This window comes from Gobius niger (genome assembly GCF_951799975.1).
Source record: "Gobius niger genome assembly, chromosome: 18".
Taxonomy (NCBI): domain Eukaryota; kingdom Metazoa; phylum Chordata; class Actinopteri; order Gobiiformes; family Gobiidae; genus Gobius; species Gobius niger.
The window spans coordinates 8,354,710-8,379,771 of record NC_136869.1 but is presented as its reverse complement, the minus strand read 5'-3'; the positions used below and the strand labels follow the sequence as shown (position 1 = coordinate 8,379,771).

The 25,062-nt window shown below is 43.5% G+C and overlaps 1 protein-coding gene across 1 annotated transcript in view; it reads left to right on the top strand.

Moving 5' to 3' along the window:
- Positions 1-25,062, top strand: part of adarb2 (adenosine deaminase RNA specific B2 (inactive)) — a 330,090-nt gene that overhangs the window by 215,027 nt on the left and 90,001 nt on the right. The window contains exons 3-4 of the mRNA XM_079576581.1: positions 7,446-7,541; positions 11,702-12,615. Coding sequence (XP_079432707.1) covers positions 7,446-7,541; positions 11,702-12,615 — 1,010 coding nt within the window. The remainder of the gene's footprint in view (positions 1-7,445; positions 7,542-11,701; positions 12,616-25,062) is intronic.

Here is a 25,062-nt window from a genome sequence, read left to right as displayed (position 1 = left end):
AAACGTCAAACCTTTGTGGGGAAAACATCAATTTTATGAATTTTCAGGCTCATTTTCTAGCATTTTTGACCCTGCAAGTTGTGAAATGTGCCTAGAAACCTGTCCCTGTAAAGAACGTGGATGCTACAAATATATTAGGAAAGTTACGAATAAGTTTGGACTTTAGTGGCTTCCCCCCCTTTCATTGTTTGCAATCAAACAAATCAGGCACAGGGCCTTTAACTTTGCATTTATTGTTTTAGCTCTGTCATAAACTGTAAATTAAGAATGGACTAATTGTGGCCCACTTCTTCCCGAAGCCAGATAGAAATGGGGACATGCTCCGGAGGTTCCTGGACTTTCCATTGAAACTTTTATTCCCCTCTTTAAAGGAGCTACATGCAAGTTGGCCATTTTATGCTCACTACTGCCACCTCAGGTCATACTTGTAACTGCACCTTCTATATTAAGCTCGAGCATGACGGCAAAGCCGTCAGAACCCGAAGAAACAACTTTTTGAGTGACAGGACAGGATTTTACACATAGGGACATGGCTGGGACATTTTGGGGGAGGAAAATACTTAATTTTAACATTTTTGGAACTCTGTATAGGCCCTTTAAGTCATTATTCAACAGAGGCTTCGGACCTCCGTTGTGTTTGTCCGAACATGCACAACATCTACCTAATTTTTTCTGCTTTACAATGTTTTATTTTTATTGGCTCCGCAAACCCAGCTCTAAACCTATAGCATGAAGGGGCTTCAGTTAGCCTGCACTGAACGCATTCATCCACTCTTAATTTACTGTCTGTGAGCTCTATTCAAACTGCTCCTTCAGGATGAACACTTTGCTCTTTATGTGCAATCGGCAATCCATTTGTTAAACCATAATAGTTTCGAGAAAGTAGTTTTGGTTGCAATGACGAAATCCACGACTTCTTCTATGTCTTTGTGCGTCTCAGGCTGACCACTGTGACTGTATGTCTTTTGCCGAGTCATCTACTGTCAATGCTGTGATCCTATATCAAATGTTTGTCCTTTAAATTAGTGGATTCTAACCTTTTTTGTCTCACATACCCCTTGAGTCAATCACTTTTACTCCGAGTATCTCCTACATCGAGGATCCAGCCCATGTTTTTACAAAGTGTTCATCAAAACTCAGATGATTCCCTATCGAGATGAGTGTTGTGTCCAAAATGAAGCTAACATACTTCAACTTTAAATTAACTTTCCTTTGACAATTAGATTGAAACACTACTCAGTTCCACCAATCCGAAATCATTCCAAGACATCTGAAAACATCATGACACTACAAACCGTCAAACTAACCACTGTTTGTTCACTAAAAGTCCTTTGTAATGACATTGTTTCTTGCAGTCTTGCTCCTGTGCACTTTTGGTCAAATCCGTTGATGCCCTCCTCTACTTTAAATCGTTCAAGCCTTTGTGTGCCAGTTTTTTTTTTGTTTTTTTTTCTGAACGATCCGTCTGTGAGCTCCAAACTTTCTTTCTTCATCAGCTCCTGCGCCTCCGCCTCTCCCTCGGGCGCAGAGCTGTCCAGGTGCGCGTGTTGTTTACAGTATGAAGCCTTATTAGCGCCATCGCTTGGTCTGGTGCTCTCGGTGCGGCCGCTGAGCAGGACTGACAGAGCAGCCGTGCTCCTTAATTTAAAACGGGTCCCTCTGCACAACATCAGCGAGTCATCAATAAAGGAGAGAGACACGACGACGGCCTGTACTGAGATCCACCTGGATACTTACTCAGATCTCTTCATAATGCGCATCGAGTGTCAAGGCTCAAAGAAAGTTGCAAAAACTAGGACTAATTAGCAGATTTCAGGACTTTTTTTTACTATACCTTTTAGTAAAATGCTTGTTTCCATTTTCATTCAACAAACATGGAGATTTTAGGGGTAAAATTTAACTTTTTATACGTTTCATGATTATATATTTGTTGTTCTGTGCTATTAAAGGAACAGGTCAGTGTTTTTCCGCACTGAGACATATGTCAGTATGGAAAAACTCCTACAGAATTCTGAAGATCTTACTGCACGTCGCAGTGCTCCTCAGGTCACACCGCCTTTGCTCTGCCCAATCCCTTCAGATCATGGAAGCTGAGCAGGGAAGGGCCTGGTCGGTACTTGGATGGGAGACCGTTTGGGAACACCAGGAAGCCTGGGTGAATGTGGTGAGTGAGTGACTGGTTGGTGGTGTCGGAGGGGCCGATGGCACAAACTGGTTGCCTTGCTTCCGTCAGTCTACCCCAGGGCAGCTGTAGCTACAACAGTAGCTTACCTCCAAGTATTACAGGCTTGTAAAGTGCATTACAAAGGTAAGGTTATTAAGGTGTTATTAGGCCTTACAATACAGTCCCCCTTTTAATTCGCTTAGAAAATTGATGTTGTTGATGTTTAATTTAGTGTAACTATACTTGGATCGTGTACCTACTCACATAATCATATTTAAATAGGGGAAAGTTCACCCCCGTTTGGAGCTATAGAAATATGCTGGGAGAGATGCTCGTAGAGGTCTTTTTGCGTGACTGAGGGCATGCACAAAAGATGATGGAGGAAGAGATGAAGATGGTTTGGCAAAGAGATAGAGCTGGGTGTCATCTGTGTAGCAGTGGAAATGGATATTGTGTCTATGAAAGATGTGACCGAGTGGAAGAATGTAGATGATGAAGAGGAGGGGCCCCAGGACAGATCCCTGGAGCACACCAACAGGGACAGAATGGCCATAAAATAACCCTTAATCTACTGGAATTAAAACGCTTTCCGAAACAAGTAGATTTTATGTTTTCTCTTAAAAACATCAAGAGAATCAATTAAGGAAGGCGGACGATTGTTCCTGTGCGTTGGTGCTACGGCCTGGAAGGAGACATTTCCTCTGGGCCTTAAATTACTTTAGGGGGGACCACAAGAAAGTTCTGATCCAAAGACCTAAGGGTGCAGACCTCCGAGTTCAGTGCATTACTGTAGATCAGTGATTCTTAATTGGTGGTCAGTCCAAAATAAACACGAGGGTCAGAATCAATCTCATGCCCTTTCCTTGAAAAGCTGAATAAACGGAGCAAACTGTCTAGGAATTAAAGTTGTGCTATTGTTGAAGATTGATGAATGAATGAATGAATGAATGAATGAATGCATGAATGAACTGACCAGGAGCCGCAGCTACAAAGTTATATCCCGCTGCAAACCTCTGGCGGTCTGTGTGGTCTTGCTTTGTGCGAGGTGAGGAGAGACGAGAGTGTTTGGAAGGTTTGGGGGTGAGCCGGGGGTCGAGCCTCCAGCGCCAACAAAAAAAACCGCATAAACGGCGCGGCGCATTACAGGCCGTAAACATGTTTTGATAAGAGCGGGCGGCTGTGAATGGGGTTTAATGCGCTCTGAGCCGGTCCCACGTGCACCGGCGGGGCCACAGCGGCGTGCACGAGCGCGGGACGGCTCCACAATACAAGTCGTCTGACCTAATTGTGGGCCAGCGCCGACACAAGCGCTCATTTAGGCCTGATTGAGTCCCTCGGCAAACAGAGCGATTATCCAGAGCGTTTTCAAATCAGCGCACATTCTTTTGAAGCCCCTTTTTACAGTAAAACACCACAATCCGCCGCAGGTACAATGGTTGAATTAAAGGTGTGTTGAACAAAGAACGGAGTAGTCAAGACTGCACTTAAAACCAAAGGGGCTTTTATACTAATGTTTGCACTCCTGTATTTGCTGCAATAAAATAAAGGCATTTGTTTTCTATTTACGGCGTCACCTGTTTTCAAACTGTGCCAGTTTATACACATATACCTGCTGTATGGTGGCTGTAATTGTCAGGGGGACGATTCATTCTTCTGTTGTGAAGGATCTATTGTGCTTTAGAACTGTTTTTGTATGATTGAAGTCAGTGTACACATTGAGAGATAAAAAGTTGAATCAGCACAATTTTCCGTAGGTGGGAACTTTTAAACTGCAGGTTTAAAAATCAGGGGTTTATTTGTAGAGCACAACAAGGCAATTCAAAGAGCTTCACAGTTACATAACATTACAGGCAGCACATAAAGCATTTTCCAGACCAGTAATCAGCTCTATGTTAGTTTTTCATGTCACTGTGAGTTACCAGTCTGTTTTCCAATATGCCTATATATTTTAGTTATTGTATCGCATACTTCTGTTTCCTTGCGTTTTGTGGAGTGACATAACGTATGCAACAAGTCACATTTTCAGCATGAAGACAACTCACAAGGAGGAGATAGATGGAAATAAGTAACTATTCTGAATCTGTGGCAGCTTTGTTGATGTTGCTGTTAAGATGCACTTCCTGTAACGCGAGTATTAGCATCACCTGTTGCATTTTGAGGCAGGGACGGTGATGTCGGCAGTTTATTTGTGTAACTAAATGGTCTCTCCACCTACATTAGGCACTCAAAGCGCTTTACAGCAAGGATCCACTCACCCATTCACACTGTCATTCCTACACCAATGTACGCAGACCCTGCCTAAAATAACAGTTTTAGGCCTGGATTGGAACGTTGCCAGAGTTGAAGCCGGTCTCACATCTTCTGGAAGTCCAGATTTTAGCTGTGTAAAATGAAACGCCTCACTGAGTTTAGTCCTTTCTCTGGGAACCATATCAATCATTAGGGGTTGAAACACAAATTCCATGGGATGAGACACGAGATTTGGATGTAATTTATAATAATAAATAAGATGAAATATTTCCAATTACTGAACAGCTTACCAGAGTTTAAATCTATTGGGGGGGTAACTTTTAACAAATAATATCTTTAAGTATCCTTAAGCTGTCTATAAGGAAAAATCCACAATATTTATTTACACAGGGCCAAAACATCTTGTGGTGCGAGATCTTGGCTCATCCCTTTGTTTATAACTAACACTGTGTGTGTGACAGGACTGGTTTTAGGGTCTGTATCTGAATAAACGATTATTTCAATGATTTTCAGTGAATAAAAGTTTGCACATGCCTGCATTAGGTTGTCCTGTAAATAAAATCCTTCTCAGCTGTTTGTACATATAGACCCAGGTGTAAAAATAAGCCTTAAGACGTTTGGATCTCCCCTCATGCAGCCTGAGCTCATCTGTGCACCAAATATCCTCCGTTTCCCTGATAGCGTGAAAGACAAATGCTGACATCAAGCATGAAATTCCCGAGCACAGCGAGACCAGCAATTAGCAGCGAGGAGGGAGCCCTCGTGCAGGAGTTAAATCGCCTGTAATGTATATTTGATAATCCTGTTTTTTGTGCGCGATCCAAACCTCCCACTTCACGGCTTCTGCCAAGATACGGGCCCAGTGGGCAATAAGATACAGCACAGAAACGCATGTGTGCAATGTGCCAGGAAGCAAAAGGAGACGTGTTTAGCAAGTGAAGGTATTGTGCTTCAGGATAATAGTGAAACTACAGTTTTGAAACAATAGAAGAGTATTATATTTTAGTTTTCTGGGATTAGGTAATAACAAACCAATGGAGATTTTAAAATGCATATACAATACATAAAATAGGCCAGAGTAACGCCTCATTTGAAAACTAAGACCTACAAAACTGATCTAAGCTTCTTCCTCGCTATGATGGTCCTTTTTGGATATTTTCTTATCACTTTTCTGTAGCTTTTTTTGACTTGTTTTGGTCTCATTTTTGTGGCTGGATCACAGTTACGTCACACTGAAAACAAAAGAGCAATGAAAACATGATCAAAAGCAAATCAAAAATGACTAAAACGTGACAACAAAAACAAGGAAGAAGCTTTGACGCGTTGTGAAGGTCTTAGCTTTTTAAATAGGGCATCACACTGGCCTGTAAGTTCCAGTCGAGAAGCTTTTAGATTTGGGTAAAACTGGAGAAAATGTGTTTGAATACTAGTATGTAGATGCCAGGAGTGACATGGCAGTTTGCACTTTTTCATATTATTTAGGTTTATCCAGCTCTTTGTGTGGTTGTCTGTTATTAACACAAACTAACGTGTAGCTCATTGTAAGTATTTGACAGATGAGAGGCGTTATGAATAAACCCTAGACCTTGTCAGGTATTAATAATAAGAAAGGTACAGTATGTCTGGAAAAAAAAATTCTACCAGGACTTAAGTCTCTTTCCCACATGCATCAGCCCAGTGCCTGATCAACCCGGTTTGGCGGCTTTTCCACAGCGGTCCAGAGCCAGACTGCTGGCCTCTGATTGGCAAACGAGAGAGTGGACACCCCTCACTATCATACATACTTAATATTTCACATCATGCGGCTGTGCTAAAAGGGGATTTTGCCGTTATTAGCATTTAGCAGCTCTTAGCTCAACTTTACTTAGCATAACATTTGCAAGTTGCTTAAACCTTGATAGTTTGTATTTTGTTTCTTTTTTGTTTTATTACAGCTTGGCACCTCTGAATGATTTCCTAACCCCCACCAGAAGGCAGTATTTGTCCACATTTGTTCTCATCGCGGCTTACAAAACTCTAATGACGACTTGTACAGCGTGCTCCTCTGTGCGGGCGCCGCCCACCATGACTGCTGGTGTGTCTGTGCTGGAAACAGAAGCGTGTACTGGTTGTAATTAATACACAACCAAATACCAATAAATCAAAGTTCAGCAGATAGTTTTCTAAACAATTGGCTGCACCTTTAAGTTAAGGAGGTACTTTGAGTCGCAATGAAAGACTCAAGGGATTTGTGAGACAAACATGGGGCGACACGGTAGCGGTTAGCGTTCGTACTTCACAGCTCGAAGGTCCTGGATTCCCACCTGGACGGGGCCTGTCTGTGTGGAGTTTGCATGTTCTCTCTGTCCCTACCACTAAAAACATGTACAATAGGCCAGGATGAATGAGAGTGTGTTTGAGAGTGTGCATGAGGTACGACGGATGGAAATTAGCCCATTGCTACAATCCGGTGTGGCGTGTTTACATGTATGAGACCCATGTATGTTCATTAACATGCACTGTCCCAACCAAACAAACAAGCAAAAAAAGGTTTGAAAACTCTAGAGTAGAGGAGATGGAGTGCCTGAGCTGGCTGATGGTTCTGCTGCTGCGACACAGATGGGGTCATGTTGGGTTGTGTTGCTAAAATGCCAAGATGACGGGGGGGACGTCACTTTGAAAAGGAAAACAACCCTCAAGACACCTCAAGAAAATTCTGGACCATGGTTATTCATTGGGACTAAATGACTAAAGTTAGCTATTTCTAGTTAGCCCTATTTTATTGTGTGTAATGTGAGTAAACTGAACTTCAGACACTGCAGTTCCTCCGGTGAGCTGCCCTCCAACAAGGTCAACTTACAACTATCAATAGCAGACACACTGTTTTCGAATGGTAAAATGCAATAACAAGTGAAAAGTGCATGTCCTGCCTGATTTCTCTCCCCTCTTGTGTGCATACCCTCTCTCCGCTAACGCTCGTGTGTCGATCGATAAAACCATCACGAGGTGTGGCGCTTGTTGACTCACTGTGTCTCTTGTCTTGTGTCTCCAGAGAAAGTCAGTGTGCTGTCGGCATTGATCGCCCCATTCAAATACATGAGCCCCGGGACGAGCAGCAGCACCAGCGAAGAGGACGAGGACACGCTCAGTAAGTCGACCGGCACATATATACGGATGCGAGACTGTGTGAATACATTCTACCGGATCAATTTAGAGGATCAAAACCTGTGACCAGAGGCAGGTGAAGTAAAGCGTACGCAGCGCCATTAGTTTGTCCAAGGAACCAGCCATGGGTGTGAGGAGTGGGCAGTGGTGGTTAATCGGGGGAGTCGGGACTTTTCCTGGATTAATAATGGACTCTCACAGTTGAGCTATAGGCTGCAGAAATAGCCTACACTACTGTGTACAAAAGTTGATTAAAAAAGCTGTTTACAATATTTGACTTTGAAGTCTGCACTAGTTTAACTTAAGTTGAGTATAATCTAGAATCTGCTGCGTGAAAAATAAAATATAGAAATCCTGTTTCTCCCATCTTAGTGTTAGGTTTTGAGTTATTTACTCCAGTTATACATATCTGAATCCCCAACCATATTGACAAGGGAGCTTACAGCCTTTATGCATATGTGATACCTCATATGAAAGCCAAGACCTTCTCGTTTCTAAAAATATGTATAAGATCTGTGTGACACATTTGAAGAATATGCGCTGATCCACGTGCAGCTGCGGGTTTACCATGTTCGCTCCATGGTTCAGTTATTCAGGATAAAAATCTATAGAAAACAACACAAAAAAGGTAATTCTGTTTCTTAAAGTTCCAAAATTATAAGCAAAAGTCTTGTGACCGATTTACACCACAATGTTCCTCAAATCCCCTGAAGCCTCGGAAGTTGGGGGAGGGCTCATTTTAAAGCTTTAATTGATCGCTTTCCAATGCAAAAAAGGAACACTCTATCACTTTCGGTTCCAAAGATATCAGCTTTTTATCTCCATTATATTGGCCTGCAGCCAAGAAAAAAGAGAAGAAAAAAGCCACATCAGGATGTACTGTTGGTTCTTCCTGTGCTGTGCCACACACCCCGGAGTGACCACTAATCAAATCAAAGCCCTATCCTTTATAATACATAGGTCGGTTAGAAAGCTCTGCACTGAAATCTTTGTACCATTTAATCCGTCACTTAGAAGTAGAGGTGGGAATGTACAGGCACACAATCAAACTGAGTAAAGACACTTAATCAAATACAACTTCTTTTATTGAACAACCTACTTAGTGAAGGAAACGTTTGGATCAATATGAACAGGTTGAGGTGACCAAGAGCAAAAAAACAAACTGACCACCAACGACGTCTTGTGCCGCTGTTTGTTTGCAGCTCTGAGGCTGTGAACGATTCGCTCGCAGCAGAGTCTCCATCAGTGCGGGGTTTAATATGGGCCTGATTGCTCTGTCAGGCTCTTAATTAATTATTTGGGGAATGGTGGATTTGATTTGTACGGGTGTCAGCTCGTGTCACAATCACTCAGATCTGTTTTATATAAAGGGAGCCGCCATGAAGTTTGATGACAAAGTCGGACACAGAAGGAATAAGATTCTACTGCACAATACACATACAGTATCGGTTTGTTGATGTGACCCCTGTTTAATTTCATTCTCATTCAATAATCACTCAATACAAAGGGAAAAATAATACTATTGGCAGGTTGCATTCTTCTCTAAAATAAAAAGATCAGTCATGAATCTACTTTTGAATTTTAATCAAATGTGGATTGAAAAGATTAGCTCTCCAAACTACTATCTTTGTTTATTGTGTGATCTTGTTACTATGATCTTAAATGAGGAACTGCATGGATTTATCAGTTTTGCTGTACTTTAGAGGGAGCTTGTTTGGAAGACAAAAATCAGTAGATTCCAAAAAAAAAAAAAAAGTCTCTATCTCTGATGGTTACATCCATCCATCCATCCATTTTCTTCTGCTTTATCCGGGGCCGGGTTGAGGGGGCAGCAGTCTCAGCAGAGATGCCCAGACTTCCCGATCCATGCACACCTCCTCCAGCTGTTCTGGGGGGACCCTGAGGCGACACCAGGCCAGCTCGGAGACATAGTCCCACCAGCGTGTCCTGGGTCTTCCAGGAGGCCTCCTCCCAATAGGACATGCCTGGAGCACCTCCCTCGGCGACCAGGGGGCATCCAAAACAGATGCCCTAGCCACTTCAGCTGCTCCTTTCGACGTGAAGGAGCAGCGACTCTACTCCGAGCTCCTCCCGGGTAACTGAGCTCCTCATCTTATCGCGAAGGGTGCACCCAGCCACCCTGCGAAGGAAATTCATTTTAGCAGCTCGTATCCGCGATCTTGTCCTTTCGGTCATTACCCAGATTTCATGACCATAGGTGAGGGTGGGAACGTAGATCGATCGGTAAATCGAGAGCTTTGCCCCGACTCAGCTCCCTCTTCACCACGACAGACCGATACAGTGACCGCATCACTGCTGACGCTGCACCGATCCGTCGATCGATCTCACACTCCAACAAGACCACGCTCTCGAACAAGACCCCGAGATACTTGAACTCCTCCACTTGAGGCAATGGCTCTCCAACAACCTGGAGAGGGGAGGCCACCTTTTTCTGGTGGAGAACCATGGCCTTGGATTTGGAGGTTTCTTTTGATCCTAAACCAATGACATCTGTATAATCTGCAGTTAAAACTGGAACCCCTCTAAATTGCTTTCCTCACATTTCCACAACAGCCAGATTCATAACTTCATCCTCATAGACATATTTGAGGATGTGTCTCTCTCTCTCTCCCTTCTCTCGTCTCTAAATCCTGGCCCGGACCCCGTCACAAACCGGATTGGCTCTCTGCTTTGGCCACAGGGTCTTGGAGTTTCCCCAAAAACGACTCCATTCGTGAGGCAGATTACAACACTGATTCACCAGATAACGAGACATTTTTCGACAGATTTGTCTTTGGGGTTTCACAACACTCAAACATCATACAGACCTGGTTATGAAGTGGCTCTCATGGATCTGTTCATTAGATTGTATTGTGCGAAGAGCGGTCGATGTGCCTGGAGAGATTCCCCCTTCATGTGTTTTGCTCAGCGTTGATAAATGTGAAACAATAATGATGATTTGGTGATGGAGGATCCTGCACGCTGTTATTTTAATACGAAATGTCAGCTGTTATTGCTGTTAAACAGAGGTGAATGCAGTCGAGGTGATTTGTTATTCTGTAGACAAACAGAAATTGATGAATAATTAGATGTGGGCAGTTCATTTGTTTTATTTCGGTCATTTTACTCACTCTATGGTAATTGCATAAACGTTAGTTATCTGTGCCAAAGACATTCACATCTTGATTCATGATCAACCACAACCTCAAATAAAGCAAGTGATTCCAACTTGACACTGAAAATGGTCCTGCAGCTAAACCTACACCGTAGAGGCCTGATGTCGGTAATCGATCCATATTTGAAGGTTTTTGTGGGCTTTGTATCACCCCCCCGGCCAACCTAAAGGGGCTAGATGCAAATTAGCCATTTTATGCTCACTACTGCCACCTCAGGTCATACGTGTAACTGCACCTTCTATATTAAGCTCGTGCATGACGACACTTCGGACCCGAATTAACACCTTTTTGAGCTCATTCTACACATTAGGACTTTGTTGGTACATGTAGGGGGAGGAAAATACTTAATTTTAACATTTTTAAACTCCGTAAAGTCCCTTTACGTTTTAGTGAGTATAAAGGGAAGCGAAGATGGATTTCCAAACATCAGATAGATGGAAAGAATCAGTTTGGAAATAAAAAATGTGTTTGTCTAAACATAAAAAAATGTCTGTGGGGCAAGTTTATACACTTATATTTAGAAAAAACATCAACAACAATCTTATTTCAAGTAAATTAAGATTTCTTGTTATCTTATTTGGAGTGTGATGAGGTCTATTTTCTTAATTGAGGTGCTAAAATGTTGCTCCACGGAAAGATTTCTTGAATTAGTGACTCAAATCCAGGACAAATTTAGTCATTTCCAGATAATTGCACTCATTTATAGATTGCTTTTTGTGTTGTGGGACGTGTTGTTACAAAAGTGCTAACCATGTGCCATATCTTTTTCAAAATACTCAGTTTGTCTCCATCCTTTGCTCTCAAAATGCCCGCCCACACTCTGGTAAACGTCACGCGGTGCCAAGGTTTAAAACAGAAAGGTCGATTATGACCAAAAACACCAAGGTTTAGGAGATAGTTGTAAAAGCCTGAATCAAGTCTATTATTGGATCTGTGACTAATTTATTTGTATCTCTCCCTCCTTTAGGCACCAGCAGCGCGGAGGTCAAGGAAAACCGTAACATAGACAACCTTGAGGACCACTCCCTCGGGTCGACAGACTCTCTCTTCTGCTCGGACTCCTCTCGAAGCAGCTCCAGCTCCGGTCTGAAACGCAAGCGCCCCCTGGAGGAGGACAACAACGGGCGCATGTGCCAACTCCGCCTCATCTACAAGAAACTGTCCTGGTCCGACGCCCCGAAAAACGCTCTGGTCCAGCTTAACGAGCTGAAACCGGGACTGCAGTACCGAATGGTGTCCCAGACCGGGCCCGTGCACGCCCCCGTCTTCTCCATCGCGGTCGAAGTGAACGGCTTGACGTTCGAAGGCGCGGGTCCGACGAAGAAGAAGGCGAAGATGCGCGCGGCGGAGTTGGCGCTCAAATCGTTCGTCCAATTCCCGAACGCGCCGCAAGCCCACTTAGCAATGGGCAACATCGCCAACCCGTCTGCGGACTTTACCTCTGACCAAGCGGACTTCCCGGACACGCTTTTCAAAGAATTCGAGTCCGGTTCGGGCGGCGACCTCCTCTCGAGCGAGCTTCTGAGACACGGGCGCTTGCTACGGCACACTTTAGACTTGATGGTCCAAGCTCAGCAGAGACTCGGCGGGATCGTCCCGCAGGCGGACGCCCCGAAAAGCCCCATCGCGATCCTGAACGAGCTGCGACCGGGGCTGCGGTACGCCTGCCTGTCGGAGAGGGCGGAGGGCAGGAGGCTGCGCAGCTTCGTCATGGCCGTGAGGGTGGACGGCAGGATATTCGAAGGATGCGGCCGCAGCAAGAAGCTGGCGAAGATCCAAGCGGCACAGTGCGCGCTGCAGAGCCTCTTCAACATTAGGGCGCCCCCCGATGGCAGGGTGGGACTCAAACACAGCAGGAAGACGTGTCCCCATTTACCGCAGGTACATTCGCACACACACACACACAGTGATAGACTTTAAGCTGTAAGCCTCTTTGGCGAGCTCCTCTGCTTCCTACAGGGGCCCGTAATGACCAAAACAGCGGGATATGCCAAACATCCTCCAACAGGTAATTAAGTAGGAGGAGAGCGGAGAGGGCCGGATGAGTACAAATGACGATGTGGGGTAAAAAATGACCTATTTTCTCACATGAAAACCTGCTTTCTGAATTTGCGGAAGCGCTTTCTAGAGCTGAGATCGTTGTTTAGCAGCAAATATTTGTCTCGTAAACATCATTTTGTCGTCCGTCTTATCTGAAAACAGAAAACAAAAAAGGAAGCTAATTATCGTGGCACAACAAAAAACTCCATATCCTCACCCTTAACGACGTTTTTGTTGTGGGGGGTGAGGGAGGAAGTTTCATGTTTGCCAGGTTGTAATTGGACCGAGTTTTGTAATTTTGCAGAATATCTTGTTTGCTCATGTGTGGCATCCCAGTGTCTACAAACATTAATTTAATCTGTTGCCCAAAGGAAGGGGGGGGAAAAAAAGAAAAGGAGTGAAACGCAAAGGAGCAAGTCGACAAACAAATCACCGAGCGGCTCAATCCCGCGCTCATTTACTCAAATATGTAAATGGCAATCACAGCGAAGGAAACTACTTTGGGAGGAACAGAATGGAAGGAGATTGGAGCCTCAAGACAAAGGATTTGGTGGGAACTTCATGGCAGCAATTGTAGGTTTGGACGCCACCTCGTGACATCAGCAGGTGGGACAGAGCGTTTGCGAGATGTTGTCATTTAGCTTGGCTGCTTGACCTAATGAATGTACTTCACCTTTTTAAGTTAACTTTACTCAAATCTAAAAGGTTACAGCCGCCAGTCGAGCGCCTCATTTAAAAGACCTACAAAACTCATTTAAATCGATCTTTTTCCTTGTGTTTTGTCACGTTGTTGTCAGTTTTTTGACATTTCTTTTCATTGCTTTTTTGTCACTTTGTTGCCACTTTTCTGTTACTCTTTTGTGGTGTTTTTGTTGCTTTTTCGTCACTTTTTGTCACTTTTATCACGGTTTTGTCACTTTTTTGTTGCGTCTTCATCCTCGTTTTCGTCTAGTTTTTGTCGCTATTATGTTGCTAGTTTTTTCAAGAAGCTTTTAGATTTGGGTAGAGCCAAACTGGACAGAAGTGCTTGGTTCAGGTGGGGGTAAAGCGGTTAAAACAAGCTGTTTATTAGTGGAAAGTTAGTTTGAAATTCAATCAATTAATCAGGCTAAGAGTTGGTATTAAAATATCCCTCAGAATAAACCTTCAGGATATTGTTTAGTCCAAGGCTGCGTCCGAAACCATCAAATTATAGCTAATAGATAATCCTAGCTCCTGATCCTTAACCTTTCATGGGGTCAACTGTTAGATCTCTATACAGTTAGTTCAACAGCATTTGCCCAAAGGGAAGGGGAAATGACATCACCGACAGCTGCTGCTGTTCTTCTTCTTTAAGGTTATTGGCAGACTGCAGGCCAAACAAAAGCACATGCCGCCACCTACTGTATTGCAGATGCAACAACATAGTGTCCAAATAAAGACATTTAAGGAGAAAAAAGAAAGAAACAAACTGCCTTCATTTAAGCCATTTACTGAGGCGGCTCTTTAAAACAGAGACATGTGACTGTGCTGTGTATGTACATGTTATTTGTCACTTTTATAAAGTTGTGCAGAATTTTTTACATGTGCACCTGTCAATCAACAGTGGTTGCGCATGAATCACTGGAGGGTGGGGCCGAGTGGGGTGGGGGGATTGGCGGCGCGGTAGCTTATGGGATAACATCAGAGGTGCTAAAGTGGCTATGATAGTTAGCATTGAGGCTTCTTTTCCTAACTCCTTCCTAACTGACAGCCCAATTCGGAGGCTTCTTATCATGGCGGACGCTGATGCACATCCGGTTTGGTGTTAGACCTCTTACCAATCTGCTCTTTTCGGAAGGGGCCCAAGGCTGTAAAATTTGGTGCGACTTACGTGGAGATTTTGTATGTGAGAATGGCCCTTGAAATTACAATTTCACTCATACAGTAAATCACATTGAATCAGTGCAATGATTAAGTATGTAATTGAGAAGATTAGGTACATTTTTGTTTCCAAGTAAAAGTGTATATGTTAGCAGTCTCCCCTTAAAAAACATTCTTCCTAGCGTGTTTTGTATTTGGATCAATGTTGAATAACCTAAAGCAGTCCCCTTCCCTGCAGCGCGTGACTCTCTCCTCCCCAAACCTGCTGTCAGTCTGTGCCTGTGAGAAGCCGCTCTTCCCCCTGTTGCAGCGGCTCCAAAAGGATTTTAACAGGATTTGCTGCAGTCGTTTAGTTACAGAAATCTCTCTCGCTGTGGAGTTTCCTCAAAGTCAACTCTGTCTGACATTGACTCTGGAGGCGTTTTACACGTTTAAAAAAAAACACACCACGTTTTGGGTCGGCGAAAGGAACTGATGTATTGTTATCATTGTTTAAGCGTTTATTTTAGGATTTATCGATGGAATACCTGACATCACACATTGTTCAGCGTGAATTTAGTCTTAAGTCTTGCATAGCTTCATGAGCCAGAGTGTTATTCAGTTACAGAAGAGATCTCGTGTGGATGTGAGGGAGATGTGGAGCTGTAGATGTAGCCTCAGGGCAGGGATAAAGACGAGCCCCTAAATCCAGCCTTTCAAACACATCTCCGGCTGGACACCTGGTGAAGGAGGAGGCTGGTTGTGATGGAGTAGAACATGGACCTCAATGGAAAAATTACCATATTGATGAAGATAAATGAGTTAAAAGGGCTTGAATACAGGTGAAACTCAGAAAATTAGAATGAAACTAATATGATAGACTCATTACATGCAAAGTGAGATTTGTCAATATCTATATGTTATTATTTTGATTATTATGGCTCAGCTTGTAAAAAAACAAAACAATGGACTATGAGCCATAATCATCAAAATTATAACAAACAAAGGCTTGATATATCTCACTTTGCATGGAATGATTATTACAGAAATAAATGAACTTTTTGAACGATATCCTCATTTTCCGAGTTCCCCCTGTATACAGTAGGTCTTTTATTTCTGAATTTGAGTCGTTTTGAACTAATCTAAGACGGTAATCCAGATGGAACAAACAAAACACCCTGGAAATCAGACAAATTAACCTCTTAACCTCCAGTAACCTCCAGGTCGGCTTTACCCAGATCTAAAAGCTTCTCAACTGGAGCTTACAGCCTCCAGGTCAGTGAACGCCTGCAAAACTGATGGTAGTATTTTTTGCCACGTTGTCGCCACGTTTTTGTCGTGCCTTCGCAGATTTTTGTCACTTTTCTGTCACGTTTTTGCCGCCATTTTGACATGAAGAAGCGTTTGGATTTGGGTGAAGCTGAACTGGAGACAATGAGCTTGGTAAGAGGTTTACTTTTGCTTTTAAAAGTAATGGTACAAAATAATGTGACATTAAAGGGGTTAGATGCAAGTTGGTCATTTTATACTCGCTACTGCCACCTCAGGTCTTATGCATAACTGCAGTCTCTGTATTAAGCTCGTGCATGACGGCACTTTAGACCCGAATTAACAACTTTTTGAGTGACAGTGCAGGATTTTAGAGGCAGTTGTGATGAACAGGTCTAAGCTCATTCACATTAGGACATTACTGGAACATGTAGGGGGAGGAAAATACATGTTTCACAGGTTTCATCTTATCCAAGACCAAACCAAATCCACTCAAACTTTAAATTTAACTTCTTAATTCAAGCAGATTCATATCATTTCTTCCTTCAGATGATTATTCTTTATCCACTGCTCATTTGTCCCTTTCTAGTACTTTACGAAATCAATATATTACGGTGTTGTGAGTTTATTCATCTGGAAGAAAAAAAGCCTGCATGTAAAATTTCCTGTTAAACTTTGGTCTTGCTCTGAATTTGACAGAAAGAACTCTGAAACTCCCACCATCTGCTTATGATCACCTCGCTTTGGGTTCAGCCTTGAATAAGTAAAACTTTATTCACGAAGAAAATGATTTGTGGCACTGGCTTGAAAAACTGCCGGTTTTCAGCAGATCATTATAGGAGTGTATTTGCTGTATTGTTAATGTTTTGGTGACAGCATCCCCTTGATTTCTTCACGGACCATAAAGTTGCAATGTAAATCAACAGGCTTTAATTTTAGCTATTTTACAAGCCTGCATCCATTTACCCTCCGCTTTTAATCATTCAGCTCATCAGATTTAATTGATGGATGAGTGACAGCCAATGAGGCACGAGAACCCGACTGGAACAGTGAATGAATGTGCAAACGCATTGGCTTATTTCACCCAGAAACACAAAGTTGTATCCCTTCATACATATTTATACCCAGCCTCATGCATTCCCCCCCCCCCCCAATCTCCGGCATATGAGTTCATGGTCCTTATTATTGAGAATAGCCTTGAATGTAATATAAAATGGATGGTTGGGAGCAGCCACTTGAATGTGAAGGACAATCTCTTTAGCATTAGCGTTAGCAGCGAGTCGGCCGGGTGGAACAGGACAATGGGGCCGCTGTATTAGCCTAACGTAGCCGTGGCGGAGCCGAGGTGCAGACTCCTAAATCTCAGTGTCCTAATGAAAAATTGAAAGGAACCAGAGCCAGCGCGGAGCAATATCAGGACCGACCCGCATAACCCAAACGCAGCAGGAATAATACAGGGCAAGGACAATGCGATCTGCAGGTGGTATTGTTGGTATTACAAAAAAGCCTTCTATTCACTATATCTATCAAATACACTGCACAGCCTGAAAAAAGGGCTTGGATTTAGTATATTCCGAGATGGTAACGCCAGGATTCATCGGGCTCACATTGTGAAAGAGTGCTTCAGGGAGCATTAGACATCATATCCAGTCCAACCGGATGAGCTGGGGCTTTCGACTGACTCTCCCATTACCAATGGAAGACCTCGGTGAAAAAATAATACAATACTGGACAGAAATATCTCTTGTGACTTTGGTGAAGCGTATCAAAGCAATTCTAGAGTGAATGTAACCAAAGCTAAAGGAGGTCCCATGAAATATTAGAGTGTGACCTTTTTTGGACTGTGTATAATAGTGATCCGCAGTTTCGGCGGGGCGGGTATCTCAAATACGCGGCAAACTTCGGGTGCGGGTGGGTCGGAGGGAGTTCAGCTTCCCGATGGCCTTGTGTATGAAACTGTTCTTCAGTCGACTGGAACTGGCACGTAGATTCCGCAGTCTCCTCCCTGAAGGCATTACCTTGAAGAGACTGTGTGATGGGTACGAAGGGTCCCTGGTGATTCTGACGGCTTTGCGGGTGAGGCGGGTGGAGTTCATGTCCTTAATAGAGGGGAGAGGGGCTCCATAGATCTTCTCCGCTGCTCTCACGATGTGCTGGAGGCTCCTTCAGCAGGTGGCAGTGCTGGCACCGTGCCACTCAGTGATGGAGCTGGTCAGGATGCTCTCTATAGTATAGTCCCTTTGTAGTTGGGCATAACGGAGGCTGGGACTCTGGCTCTTCTCAACTTGCGAGGAAAACAGAGACGCTGATTACTTTTCTTGACCAGTGACGTAGTGTGCATGGTCCAGGAGAGCTTCTCTGTGATGTGCACACCCAGGAATTTAGTGCTGGTCACCCTCTCCACAGCAGCACCGTTGATTGTTAGAGGAGCTAGACCCGCACTCTTCGAAAGTCCACAACAATCTCTTTTGTCTCCTCCACATTTAGATAGAGATTGTTCTGTGTGCACCACATGGCTGCTCACCTCACTCCCCTGGACCAGTGACGTTGTGTGCATGGTCCAGGAGAGCTTCTCTGTGATGTGCACACCCAGGAATTTAGTGCTGGTCACCCTCTCCACAGCAGCACCGTTGATTGTTAGAGGAGCATGCTGGACCCGCACTCTTCGAAAGTCCACAACAATCTCTTTTGTCTCCTCCACATTTAGATAGAGATTGTTCTGTGTGCACCACATGGCTGCTCACCTCACTCCTGTAGTTGGACTCGTCTCTGTTGCTGATGAGACCCACCACTGCTGTGTCGTCTGCAAACTTGATTAAGATATTTGATTCGTACTTTGGAGTGCCGTCATGGGTCAGCAGAGTGAACAGGAGAGGCCTCAGCACACAGCCTTGGGGGATTCATGGGGGTTGGTCGCTTCTAACTTCACCCCAGGTCCATGAAGAGATGAGGAGAGGCTAAATGCTAACAACATGTTCGGTGTTTTTGCACTACTGAGCGCACGCACAAAGACCAGACAGGTACGCATTAACTCGTCTAAGCTCAGGTAAGAACTCTCAGTTATGGAAAAACAGTGGCCTGTTCCTTTAAGGCCTCTGTAATGGTGTGTAGAACAAAAATGTCTGCTGCAGTCAGGCAGCTGTCAAAACCAAGCTTGGTTGCTCGGACCCCTGCTACGACTACTGTGTCATGCTGCATGTTGTGTCCTGGGGCAAGACACTTCCGCCGCCTTGTTTACACAGTGAAGAAATTCAATCCAACTTTTTTTTGGCTTTTAGCAGTAGCAGTAGAAGACAAACAGATTCTTATTACACATAAAATAGACCTAATGACAAAGCGAGGAGCAGCTTCTAATCCAAGTTCACGTCTAGTGGTGACACAAGCTTTCAAAAACATCATTTACTTCTATACACTGAATGTTTCCTTTACAGTAGTTCACAGCAGTGTGTACAGAGCCACTACATCCACTTTGAGCCGCCGTAATGAAGCCGCCCTCTCTCTCCGATCGCTGTCTGGGGGAATTGCCTTTAAATGAGTCATTGCTCGGCGCAGCCTGCCTGACATTAAAGCGCTATTTATCTTTGAACAAGGACCTTAATTTACTAATTCCTCCGTTAACCTTTACTTATCCAGAGAAATCGCATGTAGACCGAGCGGATCGCTGCTTTTAAGACTCAAACACGGCGGAAGTCTCGGGGGATATTTGCCACAAGATTAGGCCCGTGTCAGCCACTGGGAATGTCACCGAGGCTCGGCTAAACGGCGACTTAAACCACCGCGTTTATACAGAAGAGGTGTTCGCGGCGTGGGTGGTTTGTCAGCAAGATGACTGTGAACGTGCGGTCGAGATCAGAAGTCCTGTCTGCCTTTTGAGAGCTACCAAACCTATAATAGTGCGGTTAAAAAGACAATTAAAAAACAGTTCACATACACTCCGGCTCAGATACTTCTACATGGTACACCGTCCTCTCTACTGCTCATAATTTGATGGCCTAATCCCGTATAAGCGGCGTTGATAGAGGAAGCCGCCGCTCTGGTCAAGTGCAGTCATTTCGCTCGGGCTCTCTCGCTCCTGATAAATGACGGTAAATTGAATATGATTCGAGCGGTGAAGGTGACCCCTGTCGGCTCCGGGGCCTGTTTTCTTTGTCTAATCTCTCCGCTCCTAATCTGTCTCCGCACAAACAGCTGTGACGGGACACGCCGTAATTAATATTGCCACAACAAATTAGCAACACTGATCACCGGGCAGGGACTGTAAGAGGAGTCGATACCGCCACGAGAGATGAGCGACGAGGAGGAGGAGGGAGGAAGAAGACGAGATGTACTTCAGTGTTGATGCTTCTTACAGTGTTATTTCTCAGTTTGTTGAGCACTTTCAGATGCTGTGTTGACAATATTGCTTCTGCAGTTGCTATTAGTTACACATAAAGTTACTAAAGCTACTACTCCCACTGTACAGTTGACTCCGGCAGCCTGCTTCGCTTACCTGTGTAAGACGATGGACACAGGCTTTTCATTAATTGACACAAACTTTTACTCACATACACGTTTTTCATGTGGTGAACCAGTTTATTGGAATTTTGGATCATTTTATTGTGGCTGTCATTTGTCAATGTAACATAAACCAGCCTTTTGAACAGCTTTTTGAAATAAATATATCCCAAGGACTATATACAGACGGTGTCTCTGGAATAGCCATATATGGTCATGTTAGAAGCAGCTGAGTGGGACAATAAAGAGGAGAAAAATCTAAACTTTCTTTAATACGTTTGTCACACACAATAACAAGCTCCTTCCGGGTTGAAACTGTTGAGACTTCCAAAGAAAAACACAGCAAAAAACGTTATCTCAATCTCCTGCTGAAATAACAACAGATAAAAGGCCAGGAACTGTTTTACACCTAATTAGAATATTATATCTCACAATTTCTCCAGGCAAAGTTAAGATATTTTTATATTTAAAGGAATAGGCCACCGTTTTTACATACTGAGATATGCTCTTACCTCACTTTAGCCGAGTTAATATATCCCCGTCTGGTCTTTGTCCGTGCGCTCTGCCAGGCAAACGGAGCACATACGCAGCCTCTCCCACATGTCACATAGCTCCAAAAAAGCTCACGATAGAAGCTACCAAGCTCTTCCACAAGTTCCCTATTTAAATAAAGTTACGTGAAGTGTTTTCATGCGAAGTATATTTACACAGAAATGTAGCATGTCGATTTTATAAGCAAATAAAAAGGGGGACTATATTGTGAGGCGTAATGATACGAGGAGCAAAACGTCCGCGCAGTAACTCCTAAAGACTTCCCCCGCTCACCTCCGTCAATAACCTTTAGGAGAGGCTGCGTATGTGCTCCGTTTGCCTGGCAGAGCGCACGGACAAAGACCAGACGGGGATATATTAACTCGGCTAAAGTGAGGTAAGAGCATATCTCAGTACGTAAAAACGGTGGCCTATTCCTTTAAAATAAGCCTTGTTTGTTTATGGGAAGAAAAGAAAAAAAGATAATTAATGTCAGAAAAGACTTATTAAAGAAACTCCAGAGTAAATGTGATATTTCTGTGTGATCAGCTCTACAGTAGGTTAAAATCAGCAAAATCCCATTATATTGAATAGGGTCAAAGCACCATTGGACCTGGAAGTGGAGCAATGACATCATCACTTAACAAACGTATTACTCCAAAACTACTTTAACAAACACTGAATTATGAATGTAGTTTTCCAGCCAATAAAGAAACAAAGGCATGGAGAGAAGCAAAGTAGTTCAACAGCCCATAAATAACAGACAATTCTTCATGCTAGCATCACGCTACGTGCTAACGCTAGCTAGGACTGCGTTTTTTTGCTTCTACTGAACAATCTGCAGTGAAAAAACATCCATATGGACCCAATTTAGACATGACTTTATTTGTGTGTGATAGTTTTATATAAAACGGCTAAAAACTGCTCCTTATTAAGACGCATAAATCCTATCTCTAGTTTTGGCAGGTATAGCCCAGAATGAGGGGAGCGACACTGGGTAAGTAATAGGTCAAAAATATCTTAAAGTGGCCATGCCTGCTACAAAAATGACACAAATGTGCATGCAGGAGTATAAATATATCATTTTTCAGGCTCCTATAGCCAAAGCCGTTAGCCATGAGCTACTTCTGTTATAGTCCTACTGAGCTGAATTACAGCGACTGTTTACTACCGAGCCATGAGCGTGAGCAGCACATTTGGAGCTGATGGCATTAAGTGGGAGGTTGCGGACATTGATGGCGTATCCACACGTCCTGACAGCTCTGATCAGCTCCTGTTAGAGCCAGAGCCACAGAACGACGCTGTGATGAAACATCTCCATTCATCAAGTCACTGCTCCTGTGTGTGAGCAGACAGGTGCACACGCGTGTCTCCAGCTCATAATGAAGTTGTGCAGAGTAGGATTATGCATAGTTTGATAATGTGACAGCTCTGTTGCCCCGACCACACTGCAACACACTGATCACTTACTAAGCATAATTCAAAGTGCTTTACAGGAATTGTTGTATAAAAGCACACAAGATTACACTTTTCAACGTTTGTCGGGATCCAAAGCATATCACAATATAGAAAACCCAATGCGATTGCAATACATTCTCAACCCCCATTATAATAGCTAAAGGGGTTCGTGACCCCCCGCCCGGGTCACACCGTGAGAAATCGGAACATTAGCATACATAATTCTTAAAAAAATACATTTAAAAAAAATGTTGAGAATAAAATTCATCAAATTACGAACATATAATGGCTCTCTGGTAAAATAGCACACACATGCAACAATAAAATATTGTAATATACGCTAAAATAAAGTATGTATATTTTATCTACATGATCTGGCGACCCCCCAAATTCGTCTTCTCAACCCCCAGGTTGAGAACCACTGTTCTAATGTGCTATTATGAAGCAACTGCAATACTTTACCCTGCATTGAATAAGACATAAGCGATATATTGCAAAACAGCTCAACTGTCCCACAGACCCACTTCCAGTCACATGCTGGGATCCGGAAGTAAATATCCCATTAATTTTGTTCATTGATTTTTCAAAATAGAAATTCAAAATCAAATATTAAGAGTTAAAAAGCACAATGCCAGAAAATGAGGGGAATAAAACTTTACTTTCTCCCATATCTCCACCATTTTTCTACCAAACAAAGAAACATGGAAAGGAGCAAAGTGGTTCAAAAGCCCATCAATATTTAAACAAAAACAGACAATGCTAACCAGGAAGCTAATGCTAGCTTCATGCTTCACATGCTAATGTTAGCAACAAGTGCCGTTTTTTTGCTTCTACTGAACAATTTGCTTTGAAAAAACATCATAATGACATGATTTTGGTTTGACTTTATTGTTGTGAGTCATAGTCTGACAGAAAACGGCTAAAAAGAGGGAATTGTGATTCCCATGAGAGGTTTCTTGCCAAAAAATAGTCAATATGGTAGTTTTTGTCACGTGGATTGATGCTTTCGTGATGTATTTAAGTTTGGTAGTTTGTGAGGTGGTCCTGTGTGTGAAACAATTGAGAACCACCGCTTTAGATCATGAGAGTTTTAGACCATTGCTGCTTGAAGGGCCTAATATTTTCCAAGGAGCTTCTTTGTCAGACGAGTTTAGCATGAGTGCCGTAATCCCATCGAGAGCTTAGAGACGTCTTTCGCGGGAAACAGCTCCATCTGACTGCGGCCGGGGGACTTTGCATCTCATTCAGCAAACCCCCATTTTTTTTTTGCAAATCATAGCCGTCGACCTTTATCTCAGTGTAAATACAGCCGGCTTCACGCGGTCTCATTACACCGGGCACACACGCACTCCCACTCCGTGTTTGCCTATGGACCCTGGCTTTGCCCTTTTACCCGCCTCTTACCTCATCATTTGGTATTTAACGACAATTGCACATAAAAAAAAAAAGACTGTGAAAACAATGTCAGGGCTGTATGCGAATGGAATCTCCCCCCGTTTATGCAAAGGTTATAATTGCCCGTCTCTCTAATGCGTATGCTAAGTGTGACCTACGGGGCTTTGGGGTGGGGGGGGTGGGGGTGTTGCAGATGTAATGTAGCGCGTCAGCAGGAGGCTTTGTGGGAAAATCCCTGAGCGCGGAGGAATGGAAATGGGTTTGAGCGGGTCGAGACGGCGTGCCGTTACTGTAGAGCAGACCTAATGTGTTTAAATTGAGCCTCTCAGTCCTAAAGACCACACGGCAGGCGGCTCCACTGTGAGGAATGTTTGTAGTTTCTGTACTTAATAGTCACTGGCTGCAGGAGACATACGATGGTAGAACTCTATGGTTATCGACAAATGTATCAATTAAAGGCACATGTTGACTATCAATTAGGTTTGGTCTAATTTAACATGATTCTGAGAGACTTAAAGGAACAGGCCACAGTTTTTCCATTCTGAGATATGTTCTTTCCTGAGTTTAGACGAGTTCATACGTACCTGTCTGGTCTTTGTGCCTGTGGAGGAGCGTGGTAGCTTCCAACTTCACCCCCGTTTGGAGCTATAGGAATATGCTGGGAGAGGCCAAATGCTAACAACATCTTTGGTCAACTCGTGTAAGCTCAGGTGGCCTGTTCCTTTAAGTGTCCTTGAGGTAAATACTTATGATGTGACTTTTACTAAACTTTTACTTTTATCTATACCATTGCCTTTCTGGCTCTTTCCATATAAGTTCCAGGCAGGTCCTCAATCGGCACCAAACACTGGCACCAAATAAATAGTCTCTTTAAAGGTGCACTATTGAACCTTTCATGCAAAAAAAAGGTGATTTTAGTAAGTAAATAAGTAAGTGCTTTATTTACAATTGTACAATGAAATTGAGTCCAGGGTTTTCGGACTGAGCGCGCCACCATCGAGGTATAGGGGAAACCGGGGTACTGTTCCTGTTTCAGAGCGTGGTGTCCTGCACTGGTCAGCTCCTCCACCTCCTCCTTCCTTTTCCTCCTGCTCCTCAACAGTCTTGAACCATCTTCTGGGAAGAGCACAGCAGACGAATATAACCCGTCTTGTTCTCCAGTAGACGAACATTAGCCAGAACAATAGCAGGGATAGAAGATAGTGTGTATTTGACCTTGTAGTGACCCAGTATGGGGGGTTAGCTGCGCGCGTTTACCTTCCATCCTGGTGGAGGTTTTTGGTAGGTTTTCACAACTGATGGAACCATCTCCATGGTTAC